Raw genomic sequence first — 27,589 nt, forward strand, 5'->3', positions numbered from 1 at the left:
CTCGAGGCCGGCTCGGATCCCAGCCGCGCCTGTCGCTGACCCGCGCGAGCTGCCGTCGCTGTCAGCGCCCGGGGGGCGGGGCCGGTAGGGTTCCCGCCCCCCGGGAACCGAGCCCGCGCCGACTGGCCCAATGGGAGCCGGCAGCTACGGGCCCCGCCCACGGTGGGGGCGGGGCGAGGCCGCGCAGGCGTACGGCGCGGCCGGGCGGGCCGGCTGGCTGGGAAGATGGCGGCGGGAGCCCTGGCCGCCGCCGCGGAGCGGGCCCGGGGTGTCCGGGGAGCGCGGGCCAGGGCCGCGGCCGGGCCATGAGCGCGCCGTCCTCGCGTCCCCGAGCCGCGGAGCTCGCCCGCGCACCTCGCCATGGCGCGGCTCGCGGACTACTTCGTGCTGGTGGCGTTCGGGCCGCACCCGCGCGGTGAGTGCCGGGCCCGCGGCCGAGGGCTGCGGGCGGAGGGCCGGAGCCGGGAGACCGGGAAGGGTCAGCCCGGACGGCGGGAGATGCGCGCTGGGGCAGTCGCGGGGACATGTGAGGCGGGCGGGCCGCGGCCGCCGGGCCAGCGCAGGAGTCGTCCGGGGCACCTGCCGGGCTGGGGTCCCGGGTCGGGGGTCGGGGCGGGGCGGCCTCCCCGAGGACAGCAGGGCAGCGCGGCTCGGCGAGCCGAACCTGCACGCCACAGTCGGGACAGAACCGGGTCAGGCAGAGCTTTGGCGTGGGCCTGGGAGGTGGGAGGGCCCCGAGAGGGCTCGGCCTCCCCGCTCCCGGTTGGGTGGGATGGGCCGTCTGTGCCTTGGCCGACTGCCGGTAGCTCTGCTTCCAGGGGCACGGATCTTTTGGCCGCAAGCCCCTCCTTGGACCCCCGGTGCCTCTGGTCTGGAGCCCGTCCCTGTGGGGTGTCTCAGGTCCCGGAGGCTTGGTGCGATGCAGCAGAGGGGTGGGATGCAAGGACTGCTCTATGAAGAGGCTGTGTTGGGGCTGGAACTGGGGCTTGGGGAGGAAATGTGCCTCCTGAAGATGCATGGGGTGTCCTCTGTCTATCTGGAGGTAGAGAAGAGCATTCCTGGCAGAGGGCCTGCGGTCCTCATGCCTGCAAGCCAAGCCCTGGGTGGGGGATCCTTTTGGTGACTGGTGCCGACGTCCAGGAGGTTCCTGTCTAGGGTCGGCGCCTGTGTCTGAGAGCCCTTCAACCCAGGGGGTAGGAGAGAACAGAGCCTGACAATGACATCAGCAACAGTCATGGAGACCGGGCTGGGGAGCGCGCTCTGTGTGCCAGGCCCTGCACAGCCCTTTGTATGTGTGATCTCGTTTCTTCCTCCCAGCAGCCCACCAGGGTTTCCTTGCCCTCTCCCTCACCCGTAGAGTGGAGTCGGGCAGAGAGGTTGATTGTCTGGTCTGAGCCCCCACAGAGGCTGACGCACTACCAGGCTGTGGGCTCAAATCCCAACTGCAGAGAGGCAGTACATGTCTTCGGGGGTTCCTCTGTGGTCAGGCTGGGGCTTAACCTCGAGATTGAAAGTGGGGTTGAGCCCCCAACCTGCTGCTGCTTGTCAGCGTAGTGCCACTGTCATCACCCAGGAGCCAGACTTCCTCTCCTCTTCGCCTTTCTTGCTGGGATTCTACCTGCTGGACCCTGCTCTCCGGACCCTCTTCAGTGCCCTCGTAGGACTCGATCCTGTCTGTCCAAGGGTCCATCCCCTGACACCCTCAGTGATGAGCGTATCTTCCTCTAGAGAGGGAGGTTTTGCAGCAAGAACCAGTCATCTAAGTCTCCCAGTCTGCATGAGGCAGGCTCACTATCACTGTTGCATGGGCCCACAGAGGGAGGACCGTCTGTTCCAAGGTGCATGTGGGGGACAGTGAGGACGCCATGCCACCTGGAGCAGAGGGCCCTATGGGATCCATGAGAACAAGGTTGGCCGAGGGGCTGCTCCAGCATGAGGGGCCCTGGGCTGGAGCTGCGTGAACAGAGTGGGCTTGGAGGCGGACAGTGCTGAGTGGTTTAGGAAGGGTCTGGGGAGGCGGAGACTACAGGCAGAGGCCAGGTGTTAGCAGCGGGGGTGGGGAGTTGAGGGTGAATGAAGGAGGTGGGAGGCGGCATGGGTGGGCTCCATGGCAATCTGGCCATGACACTCAGGGGATGGGCACCCCTGGCATTTGTAGCCTCTGATGAAGATAGGGGAGAAGGCTGGAGTCCGTAATGTCTGCTTACCCCGAGTGTCCATTGTAGTAGGGGGGGAGGGTCATGGAGCCCCTCACCACCATCTCCAGGGCAGGAGCGGGTCGTTGCAGGCCGGTCACCCAGTTTCAGGGTCTTGGTTGGCAGGACTCCTCCATCCCCGTGAGAAATAAACTCACAGGCTAGGTCCCTGGCCATAGGGCTGAGGGCAGAGCCAGGTGGTTGGGGGAAAGCCTGAGGCAGAGGAGCACTGCAGGGGGAGTCAGTGGTACCTGCTTTGCCACTTGATAGTTCTTGACCTTGGGCCAGTCTTCCAGCTCCCTGCACTTCAGCTTTTTCGTCTGGAGTTGGAATGAGTCACACAGACCCCCCCAGGCTGCCATGAGCATGAGGTGGACGCAGACGTGAAGCTGTTCACACGGGAGGCTCCAGGAAATAATGGATGTCTTATTAGTGAGGAGCAGCAGGTGTGCAGACGCCCATAGGCACTGATACAGTGGGCAGTGCTGCTGGAGGGGGGACCCTGTGGGCTGGCAGGCCTGGGACATCGGGACTGGGGTTCAGGGTCTTCAGGGTTCAGTGGAGCGGGTAGGAGAGGGGGATATCTTGTCCTTGGCCTGGATATAGACATCCTGTCTGGAGCTGGTGGATGCAGGGCCTACGTACCGGAGCCCCGCCTGAGGGAGCATCTGGTTTTATGGTTACCATCTGGTGGACTTTTCCAGGCAGGAGCATGGGGAGGGGGCTGAATGGGACCCCAAGTTCCAGAGTGCAGATCCCTCCCCTGGTGAGTGGGGGAGCTCCTTCACTTAGGACATGGGTTCGGCACCTTCTGGACCCTGGGGCCAGCTTTGGAGACACTGTGGGGGCCCGTCAGATGTACCTGCCCAGCTTCTGGGCTAGGAGGGCCCTGACAGTGGTCAGCTGATTGAACACAGCATGGCCAGTGCCAGGGCGTGCCTTTGGGAACAGGAGACACACTTGACCTGACCAGGGGGCTGAGTGCATGGGAGGAGGGGCTGGACCCCTCCTGGTGCACCCCCTCCCCACAACCAGCCCCTCCCTTAGCATTTGAGAAGACCTTCTGTCCCATGGTCTGGCCTCTCAGACCTGACTGTGCTGAGCGGGCCACATTCCTGGGCCCCATCGACTCTCCCCACCCATGTTCCTGCCCTCTGGAGCAGGTTGGGGCTGTTTGGAGTGGCCTCAGCTGGCTTCCAGCCCCCACCCTGGGAGCCGGTCTGGTCTGCCTGGGGGAGAGTTGGGGAGGACCACTGCGGAGGCTGCAGCCCCTCCGCACACATCCTGTTGCTGTGGCTGGCTGGGACGGCCTGAGTGTTGAGGCTGGGTGGGTGGAGCCGCAGGGAGGTCCTGTCCTTCCTTCACCCTCTTCCTATAGCTGAGCGGGTCCCAGGGCGTCTGCGCTGGGGTGTGTGGAGGAACGGGAGGGGCAGGCAGAGGAGGCTGCCGTCCTCCCTTGCCTCGGCTCACAGTGTGTGCTGGCCTGGGCTGGCCCTCCAGGCGTCGGAGCCTGGCACTGGTGACGGCCACTGCCAGCAGATGACAGAACGCGTGCTCTGTGTTTTCTCGCCCTGCGTTCAGGCCTACAGCCCACACAGGGCTGGCTGTGGGGATATGGTTGCAAGAGGAAGTGCTTGTCCCCATCTGTGTCTCAGGGGACTTTGGTGCCTTTCCTCCCAAGGCCTCCCAAAGAGCCCTGCCCTGGGACGTGTGATGGTGCTGGCTAGACTGGTTCTACCCGGGTGGGCTGATAGGGTGTCCTTCCTCCTCCGAGGTGGGGGAAGCTCTGGGGGGGCAGAGGGCTCAGCTGCGCCAGGTCACCTTCATCACCGCAAGGGCTCAAGTGGGTGGGGAACACTGGGAGACGTGGCAGAGCCCCCATCTCTCCCGGGGTGCCTGCCGGCCAGCAGCCAGATTGCAGCCTAGCCCCCGCTAGCACGGAGCTGGGGTGTGGGCCGGGTTTCAGAGAGGGTTGGAAGGACACCAGGAGTCAGGGCCTCTCTATGGTGTGCCCTTCCCAGGAGGGCTTGCCTGTCCTGGAGCACCCTGGGGCCCCAAAAGCTGTCCTTTACTTCTGATCAAGGAACCTGTTTCCTTGTGGGGTGTGTGTGAGGCTGGGCATGGGAGGATGGTTGTGTAGCTGGTGGTCTGCATTCAGCAAGCCCTAATTAGGCTGTGGTGTGTGCCAGGCACAGGTGCAGTGATGGACACAGAGACGTAGTTCTTGCGTATGGAGTTCCCGTGTGGCCCAGCCAGCCAGCAGGTGCACCAGGAATCACAGAGGGGTATAGTGGAGGGAGGGAGGTCCTGGGGGGTCCTGCTGTAGGCCCCAGGCTCAGGCAGGGTGCAGAGGGCTGCCTGGAGGAGGGGGCACTTTTGGGGCTGAGACCGGAAGGCCAAGTTTGGGACCATCATGGCCCAAAGAAGGAGCTGGGAGTGATGGGGGAGATGCTTACAGCCATAGGCTGTGGGGGCAGGTGAAGGAAAGCCTCCAGTTGGTTCTTCAGAGGGCGGAGCCATACAAGTGGGAGTTGATGTTTCACAGGATGAATGGGGTGGGGAGGGTGGGTGGTGGACAGTGGCCAGTTACCTTGTCTGCTTCCCCGTGGGGAGAGGCTGCTGAGAACAGCCTACTGAAGGCTGTCTGGCCTTGGGAGGGAGGCTGTGGGGCAGAGGCTGCTGTCCCCGTCTGCACATACCCCCTGTTCCTTCCTCCGCCCGCTGCCTCGTGGCAAGAACTGGGTGAGCCCTGGGTGCCAGCCAGGCCCAGGCCCAGATGGTGGTTTGGGGCTACGCACAAATCAGCCCTCGGGGGAGTGGGTGGGGAGGGAAGCCACGGCTCAGGGTGAGCTGGCCTGGGCCTGTTGAGGGTAGCCCTTGGGAGTGGGCCTAGAGGGACCCCAAGGGGCTTTGTCTTAGTGGGCCCTGTGCGTCTGTGTGTGCTCATGTGTAAATAGATATGGTACCAACAGACACCTGTTCCTCTTCGCCGCCTCATCTTGTCTTTTCAGGGTGTCAGTGTGGGAGGGGGAGGGGAACAGGAAACTGAGGTTTTGTGAGTCAGAGTCACGGCCCTCCTCGCCTCACGGGCAGCAACCTGCCCACCTCTTTGGCCTGCCCTCCATGATCGCGGAGGGTGGGTGGTCTCCTGAGGTTGTCGGTGGGCTCCTCCGTTGTCGAGTTACCGGGCTCTGCTCACCAGTGCCCAGGCCCCTGGCTCTGTCCGAGGCTCCTGTGCACATCCGGGGTGGATCAGGCTGGCTGGAGGGGGCGGGGGCGGCTGTGTCTGGCAGGTCCTCAGACGCGGTGCGTCTTGGCTTTCTGGGCTTTGGGGTGGGCCCGTAGAGAGGCCTCAAGCTCAGTGCCCACTCCTTCCCTTATTGCTCCCACTCTTCTACTGGTGCGGGCAATGGTATCGAAGCTGGTTTGAGCAAAGGGTGGGGACGTCTGCACTAGGGACCTGCCTGTCGTGTGTGGGAGGTGAAGGGAGGGAGCTTTCTGTCTTACTTGCTTGGCCCTGCTGCCATGCCGGGTGGGAGCTGGAGGTAGAACAGAGACCTGTGTCCATCATCTGCTGGTCTTGTGAGGTGAGTGGTCCCCTGACAGGGCCCTCATCATTGCCTCCAAGTTTGGCTCTAGGGGGTGAGCAAGAGGCAAGGGCCTCTGACTCCACCCATGTGGCCCGGAGCTGGGAATGATGCCTTAGCCACAGAGCAGGGGAAGCAGCCCTGGGCCTCCCGCCCCTGGCCCTCCTGCCCAGCCCAGCGTCCCCAGTCTGTGTGGCTGTGCACAGTGCTGTGTGCAGACAGAGAGAGGACAGGCGTATATGCACCACCTTCAGTGGCCCTAACCGTGGCCGGATCCCCAGCACTCAGGAGGGTTCTCCTTCTGTGGGTGTCCCAAGACCTGGTGCCTGTCCTTCCTACCAGTTACCACTCCTCTCTGGGTCCTGTCCTGGGCCTGTCCCTCTCTGAGGCGATGGGGCTGGCAGCGATCTGGGCCTGGGTGTTTGCTCCCTGGGCACAGACAACAGGCGTGAGACCTCTGCCTCGTGAGGGTGCTCAGAGCTGGCTAGCGACGTGAGCCAGGAGCTGGGGCTGGTCCTCATGGTGCTCCCTGCCGGGCGGGGGTAAACGCTGAAGCTGGCTGTCGGCTGTGCCACGGCCCAGAGCTGTGCTCTGCTGGCTGGAGGGCCGGCCTCTGGTGTGGGGCGGGCTGGAGGTGCCTTCTGGCTGGGGGTGTTGGCGTGTTGGGGAGGAGCACGGGAGTGGCCCCAGCCTGAGGCTTCCATGCTTTTGGTGCCTGGCCTAGTCAGAGGCTTTCAGGACTCCCTATCCATACTGGGGGCTTCTCTCTGTGCCCTCTGGTGGCCCTGGGGTCCGCGGCTGCCTAGTAGCCACCCCTCACAAGACTATTTTTAGGGAAATGATAGGTCTGGGAGCTGAGGCTGGTCTGATGCCACACGAAGTCCAGGCTGGGTGAGAGCTTTCCATCTAAGACCCTTGAGGCTCCTGACTGGGTGGGGGGTATGAGGGGTGGGAGGCTCCCTGATTACCTGTTCCTGTCCTCAGGGAGTGGGGAAGGCCAGGGCCAGATCCTGCAGCGCTTCCCAGAGAAGGACTGGGAGGACAACCCGTTCCCCCAGGGCATCGAGCTGGTGAGTGTGTGTGTGGGGGGTGCTCATGTGGGGGGGGCAGGTTGGCCCCGGTTTTCCCAGGACTATGAGGAGCCTCTGTGGTGCCCAGTCCCCAGGGTGAGGGAAGGAGCTATCTGAGCTGCTAAAGGGGATGGAGAGGGGAGATGGCTGGTGGGGTCCTCAGTGCCCACATCACAGCAAGTCGTCTGTCCCTTGTGAAGGTAGAGACCATGTCCTGCATTACAGGGTTCTCTGGCCATACAATGAGACCAGAAGCTGTGACTTCCTTTTGCGGGGGAAGGGCCGAGGCCTGGGAGGCGGGATGCACCCAGGCTTGCAGACTCGGATGCTGTCCGTGCCCTGGGTGAGGGCAGGGAGCCAGAGGGAGCAGACTGCTGACCCTGACCCCTCCCCCACCTGGCCCTGAAGTTTTGTCAGCCCAGCGGGTGGCAGCTGTGTCCTGAGAGGAACCCACCCACCTTCTTCGTTGCTGTCCTCACTGACATCAACTCGGAGCGGCACTACTGCGCCTGCTTGACCTTCTGGGAGCCGGCAGAGCCCACACAGGTCATTGGGGACTCTGGGGTCCAGCCTGCATGGGCTTCTGGCTGTGGCCGACTCCCTCTGCCTCTGTCCTTGGGTGTGTCCCTGTCTGTGGCAAGTCCCGGTGCCTCAACCCCATGGAGGCTTGAGTTCCCAGAGGGCTGCTCCCGTCTGAGTTACCTGCGTCCTCCCCCTGGGCCGGTGGGACATGTCTGAAAGCGAGGCAGATGGGGCTTCTGTCCACAGGAAGCAGTGTGCACCGAGGACGCCACTGAGCGGGAGGAGGAGGCGGATGAGGGGGGTCCTGCACAACTGTCACCTGCGACGCCTGGCCCACCTGGCCAGCTGTTCGCGCCAAAGACACTGGTCCTGGTGTCTCGACTAGACCACGCGGAGGTGTTCAGGGTGAGGCGGGCAGCCCGGGTTCGAGGCAGGACGTGGGGTGCCTCTGCCAGTGGGGCCACCATTCCCCAGTCTGTGGTCCTTGCAGAACAGCCTGGGTCTCATTTACACCATCCACGTGGAGGGCCTGAACGTGGGCCTGGAGAACGTGATCGGGAACCTGCTCTCGTGCGTCATCCCCCTGGCTGGGGGCTCCCAGGTGCGTCCTGCGGGCGGCGGCCATGCGCCCACAGCCACGGCCCTCCTGCTGTCCCAGGTCGTGAGGGTGGGGCCTGTGGGCCCTCGGAGTCTGGCAGGGCTCAGCACGGCCTGGACCTTGGACACTCTACTGCGTCTTGGTGCTGCCGTCACCTGTCTTCCCTCCTTGGCCCTGCCCGCTCACCTGCGTGTCCATGTCTTGCCTGGCTCCCTACCTGGCCCCCTTCTGTTTCTCTGTTCTCTTGCTCCTTGGGTGTGCCTGTCTCTGGATGTTGGTGTCAGCGTGTCTGTCTGCTCTGCTCCCCGGTCAGTACCCCCACGTGTGGGTGCGTCTAACTGTGTTTCTCTGCCCGTCTGTCCTGTGCAGCTGGACTCCGTGGAGGACGGAGTGGTATGGATTCTTTGTTTCTTCTGCCCACCCAGGCCCCACCTTGCCCCAGGTCAGAGGCCCTGAGTTTCCTCTGCAGGACTGCGTGGGCCGGCAGGCCAGGCATGGCCTTTCCCTCACGTTAGCAGGGCTGCCTCGGCCAGCCTCACCTCGGCTCACGGAGCTCTGGGCTGACGCGGGTCTGGTCGGAGCCGCTGAACGCTGGTCCCTCTCTTTCCACAGAGAACCATCTCTTTGGGGGCTGGTGACCGGCAGGTCATCCAGACCCCGCTCGCCGACTCGCTGCCCGTCAGCCGCTGCAGCGTCGCCCTCCTCTTCCGCCAGCTGGGTGAGCCCGGCCGTCCCCACCCTGCGCACGCCGCCCTCTCCTCCCCGCGGGGGCTGCTGGTCAGAAGTGGGGTTCTTACTCAGCTGGCCCTGCGAGCCCGTGGTCTCCCCCGCAGGCATCACCAACGTGCTGTCGCTGTTCTGCGCTGCGCTCACGGAGCACAAGGTGCTCTTCCTGTCCCGGAGCTACCAGCGGCTCTCAGACGCCTGCCGGGGCCTCCTGGCGCTGCTGTTCCCTCTCCGATACAGGTGCCCCTGCTGCCGCCTCGCCCCTCCCCCCCAGCCCTTCCGCTGCGGCTGCCCGCACTGAGCCCGTGCCCATTGCAGCTTCACCTACGTGCCCATCCTGCCGGCGCAGCTCCTGGAGGTCCTCAGCACCCCCACGCCCTTCATCATCGGTGTCAACGCGGCCTTCCAGGCAGAGACCCAAGAGCTGGTGAGGGCTGTGGCCTATGCCTGCCTCCCTGTTCCAGGCCGCGCTGACTGGCTGGTGGCTCCCTGACTGCTGGCTCCCTTTGGTTCACAGCTGGACGTGATCATTGCTGATCTCGATGGAGGGACGGTGACGGTCCCTGAGTGCGTGCACATCCCGCCCCTGCCGGAGCCGCTGCAGAGTCAGACTCACAGTGTGTTGAGCATGGTGAGGTGGGGCCGGGGGCTCCAGGGAAGCTGAGAGGGGCTCACTTGGCAGCCAGGGGAGCCCCAGGCCCTGGGTGTGTGGCCACCCCCGCTCCTCTCTGCTCACGCAGGTCCTGGATCCAGAGCTGGAGTTGGCGGATCTTGCCTTCCCACCGCCTTCGACGAATGCTTCCTCCCTGAAGATGCAGGTGGGGGTCCCTGCGGTCCCAGCGCAGGGCGTGCGCCAACCCTGGGCCTTCTCATCAGGCCTGCTGCCCCCAACAGCCTGCGGGCGGTGCCAGTCACACTGTACAGCCAGCCCTCCTGGGCCAGTTGCTGGGGGCCGTGTGGGGGGCATTGTGAGTCTCGGGTGCTGTGCAGGAGTGGTTGTCAGCCCTGAGCCTCAGAGGGACTGCTGTGGCTTTGTGTGAAAGAAGGCTGGAGGGGCAGGACGGGGTGAGGCGCCCAGGGGGCCTGGGCAGGGCGAGGATGGGTGTGTTTGGGTGTGTAGGGTGGAGCTGGCAAGGGGCGGGGGTTAGGAGGGCTGCAGCATGCAGGGGCCGGGGGCAGGCCCGTGGCTTGGGCCTCACCGGCGCCCCCCGCCCCCCCCCCGGCCCAGGACAAGGAGCTGCGCGCCGTCTTCCTGCGACTCTTTGCTCAGCTGCTTCAGGGCTACCGCTGGTGTCTGCACATGGTCCGCATCCACCCGGAGCCTGTCATCCGCTTTCATAAGGTGCCCCGCAGGTAGGGTTGGGGGTGGAGGCGGGCAGGGAGTCAGTGCTGAGGGGCTGACCCCCTTGTGTTGTCCCCAGGCAGCCTTCCTGGGCCAGCGTGGGCTGGTAGAGGACGACTTCCTGATGAAGGTGCTGGAGGGCATGGCCTTTGCAGGCTTCGTGTCAGAGCGTGGGGTCCCTTACCGTGCTACGGACCTGTTCGACGAGGTGCACCCCCACCCCAGTTGGGAGGAGCCCCTGCCACCACTCCCAGCTTCGCCCAGCCTGCCTGACCCTGCCTCCTCCCACAGCTGGTGGCCCATGAGGTGGCACGGATGCGGGCAGATGAGAACCACCCCCAGCGTGTCCTGCGTCACGTCAAAGAGCTGGCAGAGCAGCTTTACAAGAACGTATGGCGGGTGACACAAGGGGGTGGGCCAGCCAGGCCAGGTCATGGTGCCACCTGGCCTCGGGTGGCTTGCCCACACTTGCCTGTGTCCTCTGCAGGAGAACCCATACCCCGCTGTGGCTATGCACAAGGTGCAGAGGCCCGGGGAGGCCAGCCACCTGCGGCGGGCACCCCGCCCCTTCCCCCGGCTGGACGACGGCATGGTGCAGTGGATCGTGGACCAGGCCGCAGCCAAGATGCAGGGCGCACCCCCGGCCGTGAAGGCTGAGAGGAGGACCACTGTGCCCTCGGGGCCCCCCATGAGTGGGTGACGGGAAGGGGGCCAGGGCACGGGGCCCAGGGTGAGCGCGAGTCAGAAATGAGAACGTCGTCTTCCCGCAGCCGCCATCCTGGAGCGGAGCAGCGGGCTCCATGGCAACAGCGCGCGCCGGCTGGAGGTGGTTCGAAACTGCATCTCCTACGTGTTTGAGGGGAAGATGCTTGAGGCCAAGAAGGTGAGGGCAGCCGGGCACAGGGAGCCCCTGTGAAGGGTGCTAACCCTGGGGTCCACGTGCCTGCTGGCGGCTGGAGGGAGCTGGGCTGGCAGGAGGGGCGGGTGGCACCGAGTCTCGGGCCCCTTCCTCCGCGCGGCTGGACAGAGCCTGCGGGGAAGATCGCGGGAGGGGTTTACTTCGTTTTCGGGACATCAGTACCCGAAGGTTTCCACTGCTGACTTTCTTCTCCACGCTTGCTGACCGAAGTGCCAGCCTGCACGGCGCCGCGCGTTTGTGGTCCTGCCCTCCGTGGTGTTGGCACGCGCCTGCGGCTTCCGCGGCAGCCAGCTTGAGTCCGGCCACACGGTCTCCCGGGGGGGGCCTGCGGGGCTCCTGCTGGTTTTACGATGAAAGCTAATAAGAGAACAAGCACACGGCCCTTTGTGCACCCTGCTCGGTGCCAGCGGCGGGGCTGCAGCCGTGGGAGGGGTGCCTGCTGGGGCTCAGGGCCAGGAAGTACCCCCGGCTGTGGATGGGCAACGTCTCCACCTCCACGGGCTTTTGTGCGTACAGAGGGCAGGGTCGGCCAGAAGTCAAGTCTGTGGGGCAGTGAGCTCCCAGAGTCTGGGCGCACCTGACGCAGACTGTTTCCAGATCCCCTCTGTGCTTAGAGCCTGGGCTCGGGCCTCTTGGGGGTCCATGGCCCTTCCCCTGCTGGGCTCTGTGCCCTGGCCTCCCTCCTCCCCTTCCTCCAGGGCATGGTTGGATGCCCCCAGCCCCATGTCCCTCTGTCTCCAGCTGCTCCCAGCTGTGCTGAGGGCCCTGAAGGGGCGCGCGGCCCGCCGTTGCCTCACGCAGGAGCTGCACCTGCACGTGCAGCAGAACCGGGCGGTGCTGGACCACCAGCAGTTCGATTTCGTCGTGCGCGTGATGAACTGCTGCCTGCAGGTGGGGCCCCGGGTGTGGCGGTGGGTGGGCGCCCATCCCCCGTCCCCCTGTGGGGATGCATCTTCTGGCCGTGCCTACAGCTGGGGAGGTCCTGGTCTGGGTGGGGGTGGGGGAGTCTCATTGGAGGGCGCCTCTTGCCCCAGAGCTCTGGGCAGCTCTTGTGGCCCCCGGTGGGCTGGGCGCGTGGGGGCGGCTCCGAGGGCTCCCTGCTCCCGCAGGACTGCACCTCCCTGGACGAGCACGGCATCGCGGCTGCTCTGCTGCCCCTGGTCACGGCCTTCTGCCGGGTGAGTGCTGGGGCCGCCCCGCTGCCCTTCCCTCGCCCCCTCCTGCTGCACCCGGTGACCCCTCTGCATCCGCGCCCCGCCCCCCTCCGGCCTCTGCAGAAGCTGAGCCCAGGAGTGACCCAGTTTGCGTACAGCTGCGTGCAAGAGCACGTGGTGTGGAGCACCCCGCAGTTCTGGGAGGCCATGTTCTATGGGGACGTGCAGACCCACATCCGCGCCCTCTACCTGGAGCCTGCCGAGGACCGAGACCATGTGCAGGTGCGTGGGGGCTCCCAGACCTGGGGGGGTGGCGGCGAGGGCCGGCCCGGTCGGGGCTCACCGGTGGCGCTGGGGCAGGTGGGGGATGTGTTGGCGCCAGAGGACGAGCGCTCTGCCCTGGACGTGGCATCTGAGCAGCGGCGCCTGTGGCCGACCCTGAGCCGGGAAAAGCAGCAGGAGCTGGTGCAGAAGGAGGAGAGCACCGTGTTCAGTCAGGCCATCCACTACGCCAGCCGCATGAGCTACCTGCTCCTGCCCCTGGACAGCAGCCGCGGCCGTCTCCTGCGGGAACGTGCTGGCCTGGGCGACCTCGAGAGCGCCAGCAACAGTCTGGTCACCAACAGGTGCGAGGGCGCCTCGTGGGCCCGGACAGGGGGCTTGGGCGGGGGCGCCTTTACCCACCGTGTCCCCTCCCTGACCCAGCATGGCGGGCAGCGTGGCAGAGAGCTACGACACGGAAAGTGGCTTCGAGGACGCAGAGACCTGCGATGTGGCCGGGGCCGTGGTCCGCTTCATTAACCGCTTTGTGGACAAGGTCTGCACAGAGAGTGGGGTCACCAGCGACCACCTCAAGGGGCTGCATGTCATGGTGCCAGGTATGGGGGGTCTGGGGATGCAGACGCCCCCCTTAGCCAGTCAGGCAGGGGGCCAGGGTGTGAACACGACTGTCTCCCAGACATCGTCCAGATGCACATCGAGACTCTGGAGGCTGTGCACCGGGAGAGCAAGAGGCTGCCCCCCATCCAGAAGGTGAGCGGGGGTCCAGCCGGGGGCGGGGGGCTGGGTGGGTGCCGGGCAGGGGCCTGAGGGGCTGTTCTTGTCCCTGGGTAGCCGAAACTGCTGCGGCCACGCCTGCTGCCCGGTGAGGAGTGTGTGCTGGACGGCCTGCGCGTCTACCTGCTGCCAGATGGCCGTGAGGAGGGGGCGGGGGGCAGCGGGGGCGGCCCCGCACTGCTCCCAGCTGAGGGCGCCGTCTTCCTTACCACGTACCGGGTGATCTTCACGGGGTTGCCCACCGACCCCCTGGGTGAGCCTCCAGACCCTTTGTCCGTCCCCACCCGCCCTCCCCCACCCAGGTCCTGGGAGGGAATAGGACTTGCCCTCCTCAGGGGTGCGGGGGCTTGTGCAAGATATTTCACATCCCCCTCACTGCCCGGGACCACCCGGGACCTGCATAGCTCTGGCACCCCCAGACTCTGTGACCCCCCCCCCGACTCTGCCTGGCCTGTGCTAAGTCGGGGAACAGGTGGTGGTGCGCTCCTTCCCGGTGGCCGCGCTGACCAAGGAGAAGCGCTTCAACGTGCAGACGCCTGTGGACCAGCTCCTGCAGGACGGGCTGCAGCTGCGTTCCTGCACGTTCCAGGTCTGCCCGGGGCACGGCGGGGCACGGGCGTGCGTGCGGGGGGGTGCCTGGCTCTCCCAGGTCCACGGGCATCCGAGCCCCCGGTCTCATGCTCGCGAGCTGGCGTGCGGCCAGACCTCACCCACTGCGCCCGCCTCTGTTCACGCACAGTAGTTCAGTGTCACCGGCGTGTGTGACGTGCTGGCCTTTAGGGCTCCTGTGTTTGTTTGGGGGGGCCCTGACCCTGGCACCTGTGTCTGGAACGTGCACTGTGCCCCACGCCTGAACATCACACCAGTGCATGTGACACTTGGTGAAGGACCAGGTCCCTCAGCCTGGAGGTCACACATGGCGTGAGGAGGGCCCCTGTGCGTGCCTGCCGCCGCTTGGGAAGACGCCCCCTGCCAGGCCCCAGGGGGTCCCCCGCTTCTGCCCGCAGGACTCTGTGGCCGGGGCCAGACCCAAGGGTGCCCAGACCTCTGAGGGCCTCTTGTCTGGCGCAGCTGCTGAAGATGGCCTTTGACGAGGAGGTGGGGTCCGACAGCGCCGAGCTCTTCCGCAAGCAGCTGCACAAGCTGCGGTACCCGCCGGACATCAGGGGCACCTTTGCCTTCACCCTGGGCTCCACGCATACGCCCGGCCGGCCACCCCGCGCCACGAAGGACAAGGGCCCTTCCCTCAGGTATGGAGCTGGGCCCCAGGGCTGGGACCACCACCCCTCCCCGTGTGCCTGTCCCCCGTGTCCGTTCTGCTCGCCTCTGCTGACCCTGTGCGCACCCCCTCCAGGACCCTGTCCCGGAATCTCGTGAAGAACGCCAAGAAAACCATCGGGCGGCAGTACGTCACCCGGAAGAAGTACAGCCCTCCCAGCTGGGAGCACCGGGGCCAGCCTCCTCCTGAGGACCAGGAGGACGAGATCTCAGGTGGGAGCACGGACAGCCCCAGGTGGCCTTGTGCAGGGCAGGGGGGTCCCGTAGTCTGTGGGTGACGCCCCCGTGTGCCCGGCCCGCCCCAGTGTCAGAGGAGCTGGAGCCCAGCACGCTGACCCCTTCCTCGGCCCTGAAGCCCTCCGATCGCATGACCATGAGCAGCCTGGTGGAGCGGGCGTGCTGTCGGGACTACCAGCGTCTGGGGCTGGGCACGCTGAGCAGCAGCCTGAGCCGCGCCAAGTCCGAGCCCTTCCGCATCTCCCCGGTCAACCGCATGTACGCCATCTGTCGCAGGTGAGCGGACCGTGCCTGGGGGAAGCGTGCCCGGCGGGCTGGGTGGTTGTGCCCCGTGCCCCGCGGCTGCGCCCTGACGCCTCCGGCTCCTCGCAGCTACCCGGGGCTGCTGATCGTCCCGCAGAGTGTCCAGGACAATGCCCTGCAGCGCGTCTCCCGCTGCTACCGCCAGAACCGCTTCCCTGTGGTGTGCTGGCGCAGCGGGCGCTCCAAGGCCGTGCTGCTGCGCTCCGGGGGCCTCCACGGCAAGGGTGTCGTCGGCCTCTTCAAGGCCCAGAACGCGCCTTCCCCAGGTATCCTCCCGGCCACGCGCGCTCCCTCCCCTGTGCCCCGAGCCCCCCGTCCAGCCTGGCTCCAGCTCCGCCTCCTCCCCCAGGCCAGTCCCAGGCGGACTCCAGCAGCCTAGAGCAGGAGAAGTACCTGCAGGCCGTGGTGAGCTCCATGCCCCGCTTCGCGGACGCGTCCGGGCGGAACACGCTCAGCGGCTTCTCCTCCGCCCACGTGGGCAGCCACGGTGAGGGGTGCTTCAAGGCTGGAGGACTTCCGGGGGGGCCGTGCTGGCGTTCGGGGAAGGCAGGCCAGCGAGGGGACGGCACGTGGGGTGTGGGATCTCGTGAGCACCCTGAAGCCCCTCTCTCGTCCGCCTTCTGCCTGGGCCCAGCGGCTGCCGCTTTTAAACATTTTATTTATTTAATTGACAGAGACAGCAAGAGAGGGAACACAGCAGGGGGAGTGGGGGAGAGGGAAGCAGGCCCCCCGCTGAGCGGGGAGCCCGATGCGGGGCTCGATCCCAGGACCCTGGGATCATGACCTGAGCCGAAGGCGGAGGCTTAACCACTGAGCCCCCCAGGCGCCCCCAGGCGGAGCTTCTTCATCTCCTGTCTTCCTGCCTGTGGCCTGCCTTCAGGTCCCTGGACACAGCTGACCCTTGAAACCCCCACCTGGGCCGCATCCCTGCTTTGTCCTGTCCTTCCCACTGCCGCTTTGTCGAGGCCATCTGACTGCTTGGGCTACATCTGTCATCTATCCTGGTTCCTTCGGTCGTGTCTGCGCTGGCCTCCAGTCCCCGTCCCCATCCCCAGCATGGGTGCTCTCGGCACCCCCTGGCCCTGCTGGCCCCACATGGATCCAGGCCCTTAGGGCCCAGCCCTGCCTTCTGTCTGGCGTGGCAGGGTCTCACTGTCAGAGGTGGCAGAGAAGACACCAGGTCTGGGAGGTGGGGGCCATGAGTGGGCCCTGCCCCTCCCTGTTGGGGCCCTGTTGTGGGGCGGCCGCAGCGGGGCTCAGCGAAGCGCGTGTGTGTGCTGCTGTCCAAGGGGTACATGGCCGCTGTGGAGGGCTGGTCTGACCTGGTGACAGGTGGGGACCTTGCTGGGGAGTCAGATGTCTTTGTGCTGGGTTCCTAGACAGGCTTCCAGGTGGGAGAGGACACCCGTGGGGGCCATGTCAGGGTGGGGCCGGCCTCCTCCAGGGCCCTTGCTCCAAGGCAGTCACTTCTGCATCACACTTACCTCCCAGCTGACCCCATTTGCTTCTCCCTGACCCCATCCTCCCCCATTTCACCCAGGTCTCCCCATCTCCCCTACCCCCTCCAACCTGTCACCCCTGTCTGACTCTGAGCCCCCCTTCCCCCCACCCCATCTCCTCCGTGGGCCCCGTCCTCGGCTACCCGTCTCTCCTTGCCCTGTCTTGCCCCAGCTGATGCCATCTCTCCCCACCCTCCCCCATTGCCCCCAGCTCCCCCTCCCTCCTGCCTGGATCCCCACAGATGCCCTGTCCCTGTCTGCCTCATCCTCTTGGTCTGGGTGATAGACTCTCAGGGGTTAATCCTCGGACCCAGAATTCCAACTGCTGTCCAGCCCATGTGGCCACCTATGCTTGGGGCCTGGTGTCCAGTGGCCCCTTAGTCTGGGCTTGATCTGTGAGCCTGGGCCTGACCCCCACCCCAGCCTGGTGTCCGCCTGGGAGGTACGGCTGCTGCGATTGATGTGTCCCCACCTGGTTCGCAGTCGGTAGATGACGCATGAGGGTCACTTTTGAGACGCGCCTCATGTGCTGGTTGGTGCAGATGTCACTCCAGGGTCCCTTGCTGGTCAGGCCTTCCTGATTCCCTCCGTCCCTCCTGTCACGCTCGTCTGCATTTTCTTGTGCTGTTGCTCCAGCTCCCAGATGCACTTGGGTGCACGGGTGGGTTTTGGGGGCTGGTGGCCCACCAGTGGGTGGACCTCCTGGGAGTGTGTTCCTGCTGCCTCATTCTTCTGGCTCTGCCCACTGCCCAGGGCCTCGCGGCGGGTCGGAGCAGGGGCGGCAGGGAGGGCATGGGGGGTGTCTCCAGATCACACGAGGGCCTCCAGCTTCCTCTGCCGAGGTCTGAGGAGGCCCCATACCCTTCTTCTGCCCCGCTTGGTGCCCCTCTGCAGCATTTCCCTTGCTGTCTGCTCACCAGCCCCCGTCCCTGGTTAGCCGGTCGGTCTGGACTCACACTACAGGGCACTCTGGCTTCAGCTTGTGTCTTTTGTGACCACTTGATGGGCACTGGGGACAAGGGGGCCTGGAACAGGGGCAGCCAGTGTGCCCTTGTGGTCGCTTATGGGGGGGGCGGGGCTTGGCATCCACACATTCCCTTTTTGTTCCTTGTTCAAGTGGCTTTGGGTCTCCCAGACGTCCCCGGCCGTCTTCCAGTAGGGTTTATGGATCCACCACTGGAGGGAGAGTCAGCGCTGCAGGTGGCCCCTCCCCACAGGATTCTTTGTCCCCAGTGTGGCCTGGATGTCCTTGACTGTTCCCAAAACCCCCTGGCGCTGCCTTCCTGTGTTCCCCAAGTCCAGAGCAAGTCCTCCCTGCCCCCATTGCCTGGGGGCATCTGGGGCCTCTGCGAGGGGCAGGTTCTGGTTGAGACAGACCACGTCCTTGCTGTGAGTGATGGTGTGTCCTGCCTCCAGTGTGGCGGGCTGGTGCCTTGCTTGTCTGTAGCTGCTGCTGTGACGGGTAGGGACGGTGCCTTGCTGCCTTCTGCAGAGGTGGCCGAGCCCAGGCACTGGGGAGCTTCTTCCCCTGTGCCTCCAGGCTCCCTGTGCCTCCAGGCCTGGCCGTCTCAGCCTCTAAGCTGGGGGTCTGGCCCTCTCAGACAGGTGGCCTTCTCTGCCAGTGCTGCCCCGGGGGCTCAGGCCTGCCCATGTCCACGGTTCCAGGCTGGAAGCTCTGGGCTCCAGGCTTCCTCTTCTCCAGGCTGTACCTTACGGCCCTCTTCTTGGGCCCTGCGGGCGGCTGCAGGCAGTGCCGTGGGGCTGACAGTGCAGGGATGGGCCTGTGGGGGAGGCGCTAGATGGAGAGCCCAGGGTTCTTGTCTCTCTTCGGATCCTATTTGCTGCTGGCCCTCTGTTCCCTGGCCTGCCCCGAGGCCAAGAGGGCTCAGAGGGCCTTGGTATTGCCCCCTACTATCTGTGGGGCCCCTGGGGGCTTGGCGGGAGCCCAGCCCTATAGCTAGTCCTTTTGGACCACAGGCCCTCCATGCTGGGCAGACCCTCGAGCCTGGGGTCAGGCCTGAGGCTTTTCTCTGCTGTGCCCCCAGTGCCCAGCCCCAGAGCCAGGGTCACCACGCTGTCCAACCCCATGGCGGCCTCGGCCTCCAGACGGACCGCTCCCCGAGGTACCGTACTGGCCACACAGGCTGGCTCCCCCCACCTGGCACTGATAACCCCTGTGCGACTGAGTAGTCGTGGGCACTAACGTCCCTCCACGTCTGGCACTAACAGCCCTGTGTGATGACCAGCATAACCCAGCCCTTCCCACAGCCCTGGGCACTAACAGCCTGAGGCCCCGAGTCCCACCCCAGTCCCCCGACACTAACGCAAATGCAGGCCCAGCTGGGGTCCCTTTGGCCTCCCCTGCCTTGCCTGGGGAGCTCAACCCCAGGTTAAGGGGTGCCCCAGGCCTGCTCAGGCACGTGGTTTCTTTGTGCAGGGAAATGGAGCAGTGTCCGGGCCAGTGGGCGCAGCAGTGGGCTTGGCGTTGATGTGGGCTCCCGGCTGGCAGGCAGAGACATGCTGAGCCCGCCCCAGGCTAACGGGGCCCCCCCTGACCCAGGCTTCCTGCAGCCCCAGCGCGCAGCCCTCTACATCATTGGGGACAAAGCCCAGCTCAAGGTGACTGGGGTGGGGGCCCAGGGCCTGGTGGGGGGCCCAGGGCCCGGGCGCATCTCACCGCGGCTGGCCTTCTTCAGGGTGTGCGGCCGGACCCCCTGCAGCAGTGGGAACTGGTGCCCATCGAGGTGTTTGAGGCACGGCAGGTGAAGGCCAGCTTCAAAAAGCTGCTGAAGGCGTGTGTCCCAGGCTGCCCTGCCGCTGAGCCCGGCCCTGCCTCCTTCCTACGCTCGCTGGAGGACTCAGAGTGGCTGACCCAGGTGTGTGGGCCCTACCCCTGCTGTGGTCCGTCATGGGGGGCCCGCTTACCTACAGCCGGGGACAGATGGGGTCACGGTTTGCTTGTTGATGGTGCTGGGCCCCTGGAGAGGGTGATAGACCTTTCCCACCTGGACGTCAGTACCGTGTGACGGAGGGAGGCTGGGGCTACCTGCTCCTGTTGGGATGGGGCAGGACACCTCGAGGACGGGGCGGGGTAGGGGGAGCCCTCGGGGGCCTGCATGGCTCCGGGAGGTGCTGAGGGGCTGCCCACCCTTGCAGATCCACAAGCTGCTGCAGGTGTCGGTGCTGGTGGTGGAGCTGCTGGACTCGGGCTCGTCCGTCCTGGTGAGCCTGGAGGACGGCTGGGACATCACCACCCAGGTGCGTGCCGGGCCGTGGGGACAGCCGGGCGGGGGTTCCCCGCGGCCACCGTGCTGACGGGCAGGCGGGGCCGGCAGGTGGTGTCTCTGGTGCAGCTGCTGTCTGACCCTTTCTACCGCACGCTGGAGGGCTTCCGGCTGCTGGTGGAGAAGGAGTGGCTGTCCTTTGGCCATCGCTTCAGTCACCGCGGGGCCCACACGCTGGCTGGGCAGAGCAGCGGCTTCACGCCTGTCTTCCTGCAGTTCCTGGACTGTGTGCACCAGGTAGGCGGCGGCCCACGGCAGGGGCGGTGCCTGCTGCCTCCCGGCCCTGACCCGTCACCCCGCACAGGTCCACCTGCAGTTCCCCATGGAGTTCGAGTTCAGCCCCTTCTACCTCAAGTTCCTGGGCTACCACCACGCGTCCCGCCGCTTCCGGACCTTTCTGCTCGACTCGGACTATGAGCGCATTGAGCTGGGTATGGGGCAGGGCTGGTCCTGGGGCAGGGCTGGGCGGCCGGGGCCGGGCCTGGAGGGTGGCGGGGCTCAGCACTCCCCCCGCAGGGCTCCTGTACGAGGAGAAGGGGGAGCGCCGGGGCCAGCAGGCGTGCCGGTCCGTGTGGGAGTACGTGGACCGACTGAGCAAGAGGACGCCCGTGTTCTACAACTACATGTATGCGCCTGAGGACACGGAGGTGAGCCAGGGCCTGGCCGGGGCGGCCGGGCGCCCTCCTGCCCAGCTCCTCATGCCAGGCCCGCCCCCAGGTCCTGCGGCCCTACAGCAACGTGTCCAACCTGAAGGTGTGGGACTTCTACACCGAGGAGACGCTGGCCGAGGGTCCCCCCTATGACTGGGAGCTGGCCCAGGGGCCCCCGGAGCCCCCAGAGGAAGAGCGGCCTGATGGGGGTGCTCCCCAGAGCAGGCGCCGGGTGGTGTGGCCGTGCTATGACAGCTGCCCCCGAGCCCAGCCGGACGCCATCTCACGCCTGCTGGAGGTGAGTACCGCAGTGCTACTGGACGTTGCCCTGTGTGTTCCTCAGGCCGGGGGCCCTGCCCCTCTTCCCCCTCCCCCCGGCTTGTGTTTGTGGGCGGCAATGGCCAGAGGCTGCTGTCCTGGAACCCTGCCACCTAGGAGGCGGCTTCTTTAGGCACATGTACGGTTGGTCCTCAGGGAAGACAGGGTTTTCCCGGGCACTGTCCGGGCCTCTCCCAGACCACCGCACCTGTTGCCTGGGTGGCCCTGGCTGTCGGCCACTGTGAGGACCCTGGTGGCCCTGGGTCCCGCTTGCCCCCGCTCTCCGTTAGAGCGAGATGAACCTGTTGGCCTGGAAGTTGGGGGTTGCCGTTTAGGCCTCTCTGGCCCTCCGTCCGCCGTCCTCGGGGGGCACGTGGGTTCAGCCCCAGAAGTCAGGATCCACCAGGGCAGAGTCCCGTGCGTGGTGGCTGAGCTGAGTCTCCACGTGGCCTCCGCTCCAGAACATGGGGGCTCCGCCTCCCCCTCCCGTCCAAGGCCGTCGTGCTTCGGGGGGCTACCTAGGCCCTTTGGGGCCTGTTCCGCTGTGGGGGAAGAGATGCCGGCACTGGCGTCCCGGGGAGCTGGGGCGGCGTAAGCACAGGATGTCCACGGCGCAGTGCCGGGCCTGGCCGAGAGGCACCCGTTCCCCGGGGCTTCGGGAGGGGGAGAGCGGGTGACCCACAAGCTCAGAGGGCCAAGGAGACCCTTCGTCTCTGGTGGTTCCGCCTCGGAGTCCAGCGGGAGTCGCGCTGCTCGGCTTCCTCGCGGGGCCGCGGGGCCGTGTCTGTCTCACTGGCCCGCGTCTCCAGGTTTGCATGGAGTTTCTTGGACTCCGCACGCGCCGGTGCTTCCTCAGTCTGGCGCTTTCTGTCCCTGGTGTAGGCAGTACCTTTACGCTTAGCTGTTGACCTGGCCGGTGGGAGTCCAGCTTCTTCTTTTAAGTCCTCCGTGTGCCCACCGCGGTGCTGAGGCTCACGACCCGGGACGCGGAGTCGTGCCCCCCCAGCTCCGAGCCAGCCACGGCCCCGAATCTGGCCCCGCACCGTTTGTTGACTGCGTTAGTGTTCGCTCTCTCCTTTGCGTTTGCTCCCCGCTGACGAGCGAGCGTCCCGCCACATTGACCCGAGCGGCTCGTCCCCCTGCTAGTTGGGGGGGGGGGGGGGGGACGGTGGTCACGCGCCCGCCTGCTCCCCTCACATCTCCCGCGTGTGACGGAGGCTTGCGGCACACACTGTGTCCCGAGCATCGGCTCTGGTTGCAAGAGCCCCGACGGCGGGCGGGGAGCCTCTGCTCGCGGGGTCCGGTGATGTCCGCTCTCCGTTTCTCGCGGGCCTGAAGAACGCGCAGTGTTTCTGGGAGCGCAGGTCGCCAGCGATGGATTCTCTCCGCGTCTGTTCGCCCGACAGTAGCTTTGCTGGGCCTGTGCGTATTTTGAAGGTTCCGGCATTCTCTTGTTTTTCCGTCCTGCCGTGTGTCCGTGGGCGCGCCACGCTCTTCCTTGGCCTCACTGCAGAGCTGGTTTTGAAACGGCTCGTGATCCCACCGGCTAGGACCATTCCCGGTCCCTCCGTTCCCCTGGGGTGACTCTGCCAATGGGGGCCGGTCCCGTGCTGTCCGCGCCGCACGGCGGCACGGACGGCGGCTGCGCTGCTGCCTGACCAGACTAGCCAGGCACTTGGGTGCCCACTTCGGGGGAACCTGCCTTGCCACTGTTTTCTTGATGCTTTGACCTCGGAGACAACTTCGTGCGCTTCAGGCCAAGCGAGACGTGGTGGCCGCACGGCTGGTTTGCTGCGACTTGGCGTCCAGTCCCCCAGATTGCCCCGAAAACACAGTGGCTTCTGGCTGGGCCAGTTGTGCCCTTTTATTTTTAGTTTTATTTGTTTAAGGAATCTCTACACCAACATGGGGATTGAGCCACAGCCCTGAAATCAAGAGTCGCACGCTCTGCTGACTGCTCCTGCCAGCTGTCCCGTGCCTTCATTTTTAATTATTTTTATTTATTTACTTTTTAAAATTTTTATTTATTTGAGAGAGACACAGTAAGAGAGGGAACATAAGCAGAGGGAGTGGGAGAGGGGGAAGCAGGCTTCCCGCTGGGCAGGGAGCCCGATGCGGGGCTCGATCCCAGGACCCTGGGACCATGACCTGAGCCGAAGGCAGATATTTAAGGACTGAGCCACCCAGGCGCCCCTAATTTTTTTTTTTTTAAGATTTATTTATTTGAGAGAGAATGACAGCATAAGCAGGGGAAGCAGCGAAGGGAGGGGGAGAGAGAATCTGAAGCAGACTACTCATTGAGCACAGAACCCGACCTGGGGATCAATCCCATGACCATGAGATCATGACCTGAGCCAAAACCAAGAGTCGGATCCCCAACAGGATGTACCACCAGGTACCCCAATGCCTTTATTTTTTAAAAGCTGTTTTCTGGACGGCTGGTGGATAGGTTGGTGAGGTGTCTGCCTTTGGCTCAAGTCATGATCCTGGGGTCCTGGGATTGAGTCCCACATCAGAGTGTCTGCCAGTGGGGAGCCTGCTTCTTCCTCTGCCCCTCTCCCTGCTTGGGCGCCACCCCAGCTCCTGTCAAATAAATAGCCTTAAAAAAAAAATGAAGGGTTTTCTCTTAGGATATAGAATTTTAGGTTGACAGCTTTTTAAAAAAAAAATATATATATATACACATATATTTTAAATTTTCTTTATTTATTTGACAGAGATCACAAGCAGGCAGAGAGGCAGGAGTGGGAGGGAGAAGCAGGCTCTCTGCTGAGCAGGGAGCCCTATGTGGGGCTCGATCCCAGGACCCTGAGATCATGACCTGAGCCAAAGGCAGCCAGCCGCTCAACCGACTGAGCCACCCAGGCGCCCCACATTCAGCAGTTTAAAGATGTCATTGCATTGTTTTCTGGCATGCATTCTTTTTTTTTTTTTTTTTAAGATTTTATTTATTTATTTGAGAGGGAGAGGGACAGAGGGAGAAGCAAACTCCCCGCTGAGCTGGGAGCCCGATGGGGGACTCGATCCCAGGATGCTGCGAGCCGACGATGCAAGCTGAAGGCAGACGTCTAGTCGAGCCACCCAGGCACCCGCGTTGCTTCTGATTGAAAGTTGGTGCTTTTTCTTGTCCTTGTAAACTGCGTGACATGTCGCCCTTTCTCTACCTTTAAGATTTTCTCTTCACGTCCGGTTTCAGCAATTTGACCATCACGTAAGGTTTTAAAGTCTCTTTTGAGTAACCTCTACACCCAGCGTAGAGCTGGAACTCAGGACCCCCAAGATCCAGAGTCATGTGCTCTTCCGACTGAGCCAGCCAGGTGCCCCTCACGGGATTTCTGGTCCTGCTGCTTGGAGCTTTCTCAGCTTCTTAGATCTATGGGATGAGGGTTTTCATCAAATTTAATGCAATTTGGGCCATAATTTCTTTTAAAAGTTTTTTTTTCTACGCAGTCTCTCCCTCCTTTCCTGTGGGACTGGACTGACCCATAGGTCCCTGAGGCGTTGTTTCTGCTCTGCGGCATCTTGTGGGTGATTTCTAGGACCCCACGTTGCAGCTCACTGCTCTGTTCTTCCGTAGGGCTCGTATTCTCGTAAGCCTGTCTGATGAAGCTTGCATTTCAGATACCGTATTTTTCAGCCCTAGAATTTCCGTTGGTCTTTTTTAAACGGTTTCCATTCTTTGTGGAGAGCCCCCATCCGCTTGACCATTCTGTCCGTCTCTGTCTTTACATCTTAAAACATATTTAGAACCAGTGGTTTGAATTTCTTGCCTGCTAATTCCAATACTTCTTTCTTTCCTGGATCTATTTAACATTTCTCCTAAGCATGACTCTCATTTTCCTGCTTTCTTGTTTGTCTAGTAATTTTTTTTTTAAGATTTTATTTATTTATTTGACAGAGATCACAAGTAGGCAGAGCGGCAGGCAGAGAGAGAGGAAGGGAAGCAGGCTCCCTGCTGAGCAGAGAGCCTGATGCAGGGCTCGATCCCAGGACCCCGGGATCATGACCTGAGCCGAAGGTGGAGGCTTAACCCACTGAGCCACCCAGGCGCCCCTAGTAATTTTTTTAAATAACCGACATCGTGGGTTCTGCATTGTCGAGGGTCAGGATTGAGTTTGGGTCTTTTCCACGCACAGTCACAGGAGGTGCGTCCGCTCCGGCCGGCTGGGAGCCCTGCACCTCCCCGCATTGCGCCGATCTGGCTCTCAGCGGCCGAGGAGCTGCTCCCTGCCAGGCTTGGGGCATCTTGCCTGGCCCGTGGCGGTTTACTCCGGGAGGCCTCTGGCTCTCCAGAGCTCCTGCTCCGTGCCACTGCCCCTTCCGTGGGTCCCTGCGTGTCTGCAGCCCCGAGCTCCACGTCTCTGCCCGGTGCTCCTTTTGTTTTGCACAACTGATTTCTGTTCTCTCCAGATCATTGGTTTTTGCCCACGCCCTACCCTCACCCACCCGTGTTCCAGCAGTACCATCACTGCACCTTCCTGCTTTCCATAGTTTGGTCTTTACGCGTTTTGTTTTGGATATTTTCTTTTGAATGATCTTAGTTTTCCACTTCTCCCCCAGGAGCTACAGCGGTTGGAGACGGAGCTGGGGCGACCCCCAGAGCGTTGGAAGGACACCTGGGATCGGGTGAAGGCAGCACAGCGCCTGGAGGCCCGGGCAGATGGACGTGTGAGCAGACCTGGGTGTGGATGGCCAGGGTGAGCTTGCTGGCAGAAGGGGGTGGAGGCCACCGGCCCTGACACAGGCCCCCCTCCTATCCCCAGGGCACCCCCAGCTCCCTGCTGGTGTCCAGCGTGCCCCACCACCGCCGCTCGCTAGGCGTGTACCTGCAGGAGGGGCCTGTGGGCTCCACTCTGAGCCTCAGCCTGGACAGCGACCAGAGCAGTGGCTCAACAGCGTCCAGTTCCCGGCAGGCAGCGCGCTGCAGCACCAGCACGTTGTACAGCCAGTTCCAGACGGCCGAGAGTGAGAACAGGTGTGAGGACATGTCCTGCTGCGCGGCATGGACTCCTGAGCTGGGGGACTGTGGGTGCGGGATGGGTCAGAGGTTGGGGGCCAGTGCCCTTGGGGAACGTCTGGCCATCTCTCAGGTGGAAGGATTTGTGGGGGAGGCCATAATGCCAAAACGGTGGCCTGGGCGTAAGCCGACAGTGGCTGGGGAGAAGCAGGAGGACTCTTCTAGAAGGGTTTGGGACATAGAACCGGTGACCACAGCCAAGCCATCAGCTGAGGTCGGGGCCTGGCAGGCTGGAGAGGGGCCATCTTGCCACGATCACCTCCCCAGAGCGGCCTGCTGCGTGTTCCTCGTCCCAAAACACCTGTCCTACAAGTGGGGCTGCTTCCAGGAGACCCTGAGACCCTGGTGTTGGGCCCTCTCCGGTGTCCTGTCACGTGAGGGGTGAGGGGTGGCGACCCTTCTCCATGCCTTTGAGGAGAGTCCCAGGGCTGCTTCGTGGCCCCCTGGCCAGTCTAGCCTTCGAGTCCAGCCTTGGGTCTGGTTGAGGGCAGGGGCTGGGGTGGCGCTGACGGCCAGCCCGGCCCTGGGTCTGCTGTCTGTGCAGGTCGTACGAGGGCACCCTGTACAAGAAGGGGGCCTTCATGAAGCCCTGGAAGGCCCGCTGGTTCGTGCTGGACAAGACCAAGCACCAGGTGAGTGGTCGGGGGCTAAGGCGAGGAGGTCAGAAACTGGGGTGGGGGGTGCTGCCCTGACTTCCTCCCTTCCCGGCCCCCACTCAGCTGCGCTACTACGACCACCGTGTGGATACGGAATGCAAGGGTGTCATCGACCTGGCCGAAGTGGAGGCCGTGGCCCCAGGCACTCCCACCATGGGTGCCCCCAAGACCGTGGATGAGAAGGCCTTCTTTGACGTGAGCTGTGGCCAGGGCCCAGGGATGGCAGGGCGGGGGGCTCCATGGGGTGGGGCCGTGGAGTCAGCGACCCGCCATTCCCAGGTGAAGACGATGCGTCGCGTTTACAACTTCTGTGCCCAGGACGTGCCCTCAGCCCAGCAGTGGGTGGACCAGATCCAGAGCTGCCTGTCGGACGCCTGAGCCCAGCTCTGCTCCGGCTGCTCTGCGTCCAGTCGTTAGAGACCACTAGGGGTGGGCAGGGCCCCCCGGCCATGTTTACAGCCCCCACCCTCGACAGTATTGAGGTCCCACCCCCCCTTATGTGTACAGCCCCTGCCAGCTCCCACGCCCTGCCCACCCCCGCCCGCCCGGCCAGCTGTAACTTATTTTGGAGTTATTGGGGAGCCCCGGCCGGCAGGCGGCCATGGTACAGCCCTCGCGGTGGGCCTGTAAATAGACCCCTCCCGCCCCGCCCTCCGCCCCGCCCGCCTGCCGGTCCCGTGGCCGGCCGCCTGTTCCTAGAACCAGAGTCTATAAAGAGAGAACTAACAACACGCCGGTGCTTGTGTCTCCTCGGCCCACGCCCCCACCCCCCGACCACTCTGCCCAGGACCCACATCCACCACGTGGGGCCCAAGCTCTGGTGCCAGGGGCATGGGGAGGCAGCTTCAGCGGGCCCTTGCTGGAGCCCAGCCACCCTGAAGGGTGGTCTTGGGGTGGGCACCCAGCTCCTCCTGCCACACCCCCCAAGCACCGCCTGGACAGGGGTGGCCATCTGCAGGGGTGCTGTGAAGCGCGCAGACAGGGCTGGACTGTCCAGAGGATGGTTCCGGGTCCAAGGGAATCTGGGGGAGAGGTGCTGAGGAGGGTGGGCTCCCCAGGGAGCGGGGGGTTACGTGTCAGGCTGGGGGTTCCTGGAAGTTTGCTCCAAACGCCTCCCCTCCCCTTTCCCTGGAATCTTGCGTCAAGCCGACCGTCCTCCACACCCCGGCCTCTGCCTG

At 64.3% G+C, this 27,589-nt stretch overlaps 1 protein-coding gene across 4 annotated transcripts; it reads left to right on the forward strand.

Moving 5' to 3' along the window:
* The first annotated feature begins 219 nt into the window (after nucleotides 1–219).
* Nucleotides 220–27,144, forward strand: SBF1 (SET binding factor 1). 4 transcript variants are annotated; one of them, XM_032882686.1, is made up of 42 exons: nucleotides 220–415; nucleotides 6,767–6,852; nucleotides 7,261–7,398; nucleotides 7,621–7,779; nucleotides 7,865–7,975; nucleotides 8,342–8,365; nucleotides 8,585–8,690; nucleotides 8,806–8,938; nucleotides 9,017–9,125; nucleotides 9,216–9,329; nucleotides 9,439–9,516; nucleotides 9,927–10,040; nucleotides 10,120–10,248; nucleotides 10,332–10,430; nucleotides 10,528–10,732; nucleotides 10,811–10,923; nucleotides 11,701–11,850; nucleotides 12,069–12,137; nucleotides 12,237–12,395; nucleotides 12,474–12,739; nucleotides 12,819–12,991; nucleotides 13,072–13,145; nucleotides 13,227–13,422; nucleotides 13,631–13,758; nucleotides 14,241–14,419; nucleotides 14,524–14,660; nucleotides 14,753–14,960; nucleotides 15,057–15,253; nucleotides 15,337–15,474; nucleotides 18,532–18,609; nucleotides 18,924–19,105; nucleotides 19,183–19,362; nucleotides 19,643–19,744; nucleotides 19,822–20,007; nucleotides 20,075–20,201; nucleotides 20,287–20,417; nucleotides 20,488–20,718; nucleotides 25,299–25,406; nucleotides 25,502–25,713; nucleotides 26,300–26,387; nucleotides 26,475–26,606; nucleotides 26,691–27,144. In XM_032882686.1, exons 1-42 carry the CDS (start codon nucleotides 361–363, stop codon nucleotides 26,787–26,789), a joined length of 5,703 nt encoding a protein of 1,900 aa, XP_032738577.1. In that variant the 5' UTR covers nucleotides 220–360; the 3' UTR covers nucleotides 26,790–27,144. The 4 variants fall into 4 exon arrangements, with proteins under 4 accessions (XP_032738577.1, XP_032738579.1, XP_032738578.1 ...); XM_032882688.1 differs by lacking the exon at nucleotides 18,532–18,609 and having other exon boundaries at nucleotides 221–415; XM_032882687.1 differs by lacking the exon at nucleotides 8,342–8,365 and having other exon boundaries at nucleotides 221–415.
* Nucleotides 27,145–27,589: the final 445 nt, after the last annotated feature.

This window comes from Lontra canadensis, unplaced genomic scaffold (assembly GCF_010015895.1).
Source record: "Lontra canadensis isolate GAN:19392208 unplaced genomic scaffold, GSC_riverotter_1.0 scaffold84, whole genome shotgun sequence".
NCBI lineage: Eukaryota > Metazoa > Chordata > Mammalia > Carnivora > Mustelidae > Lontra > Lontra canadensis.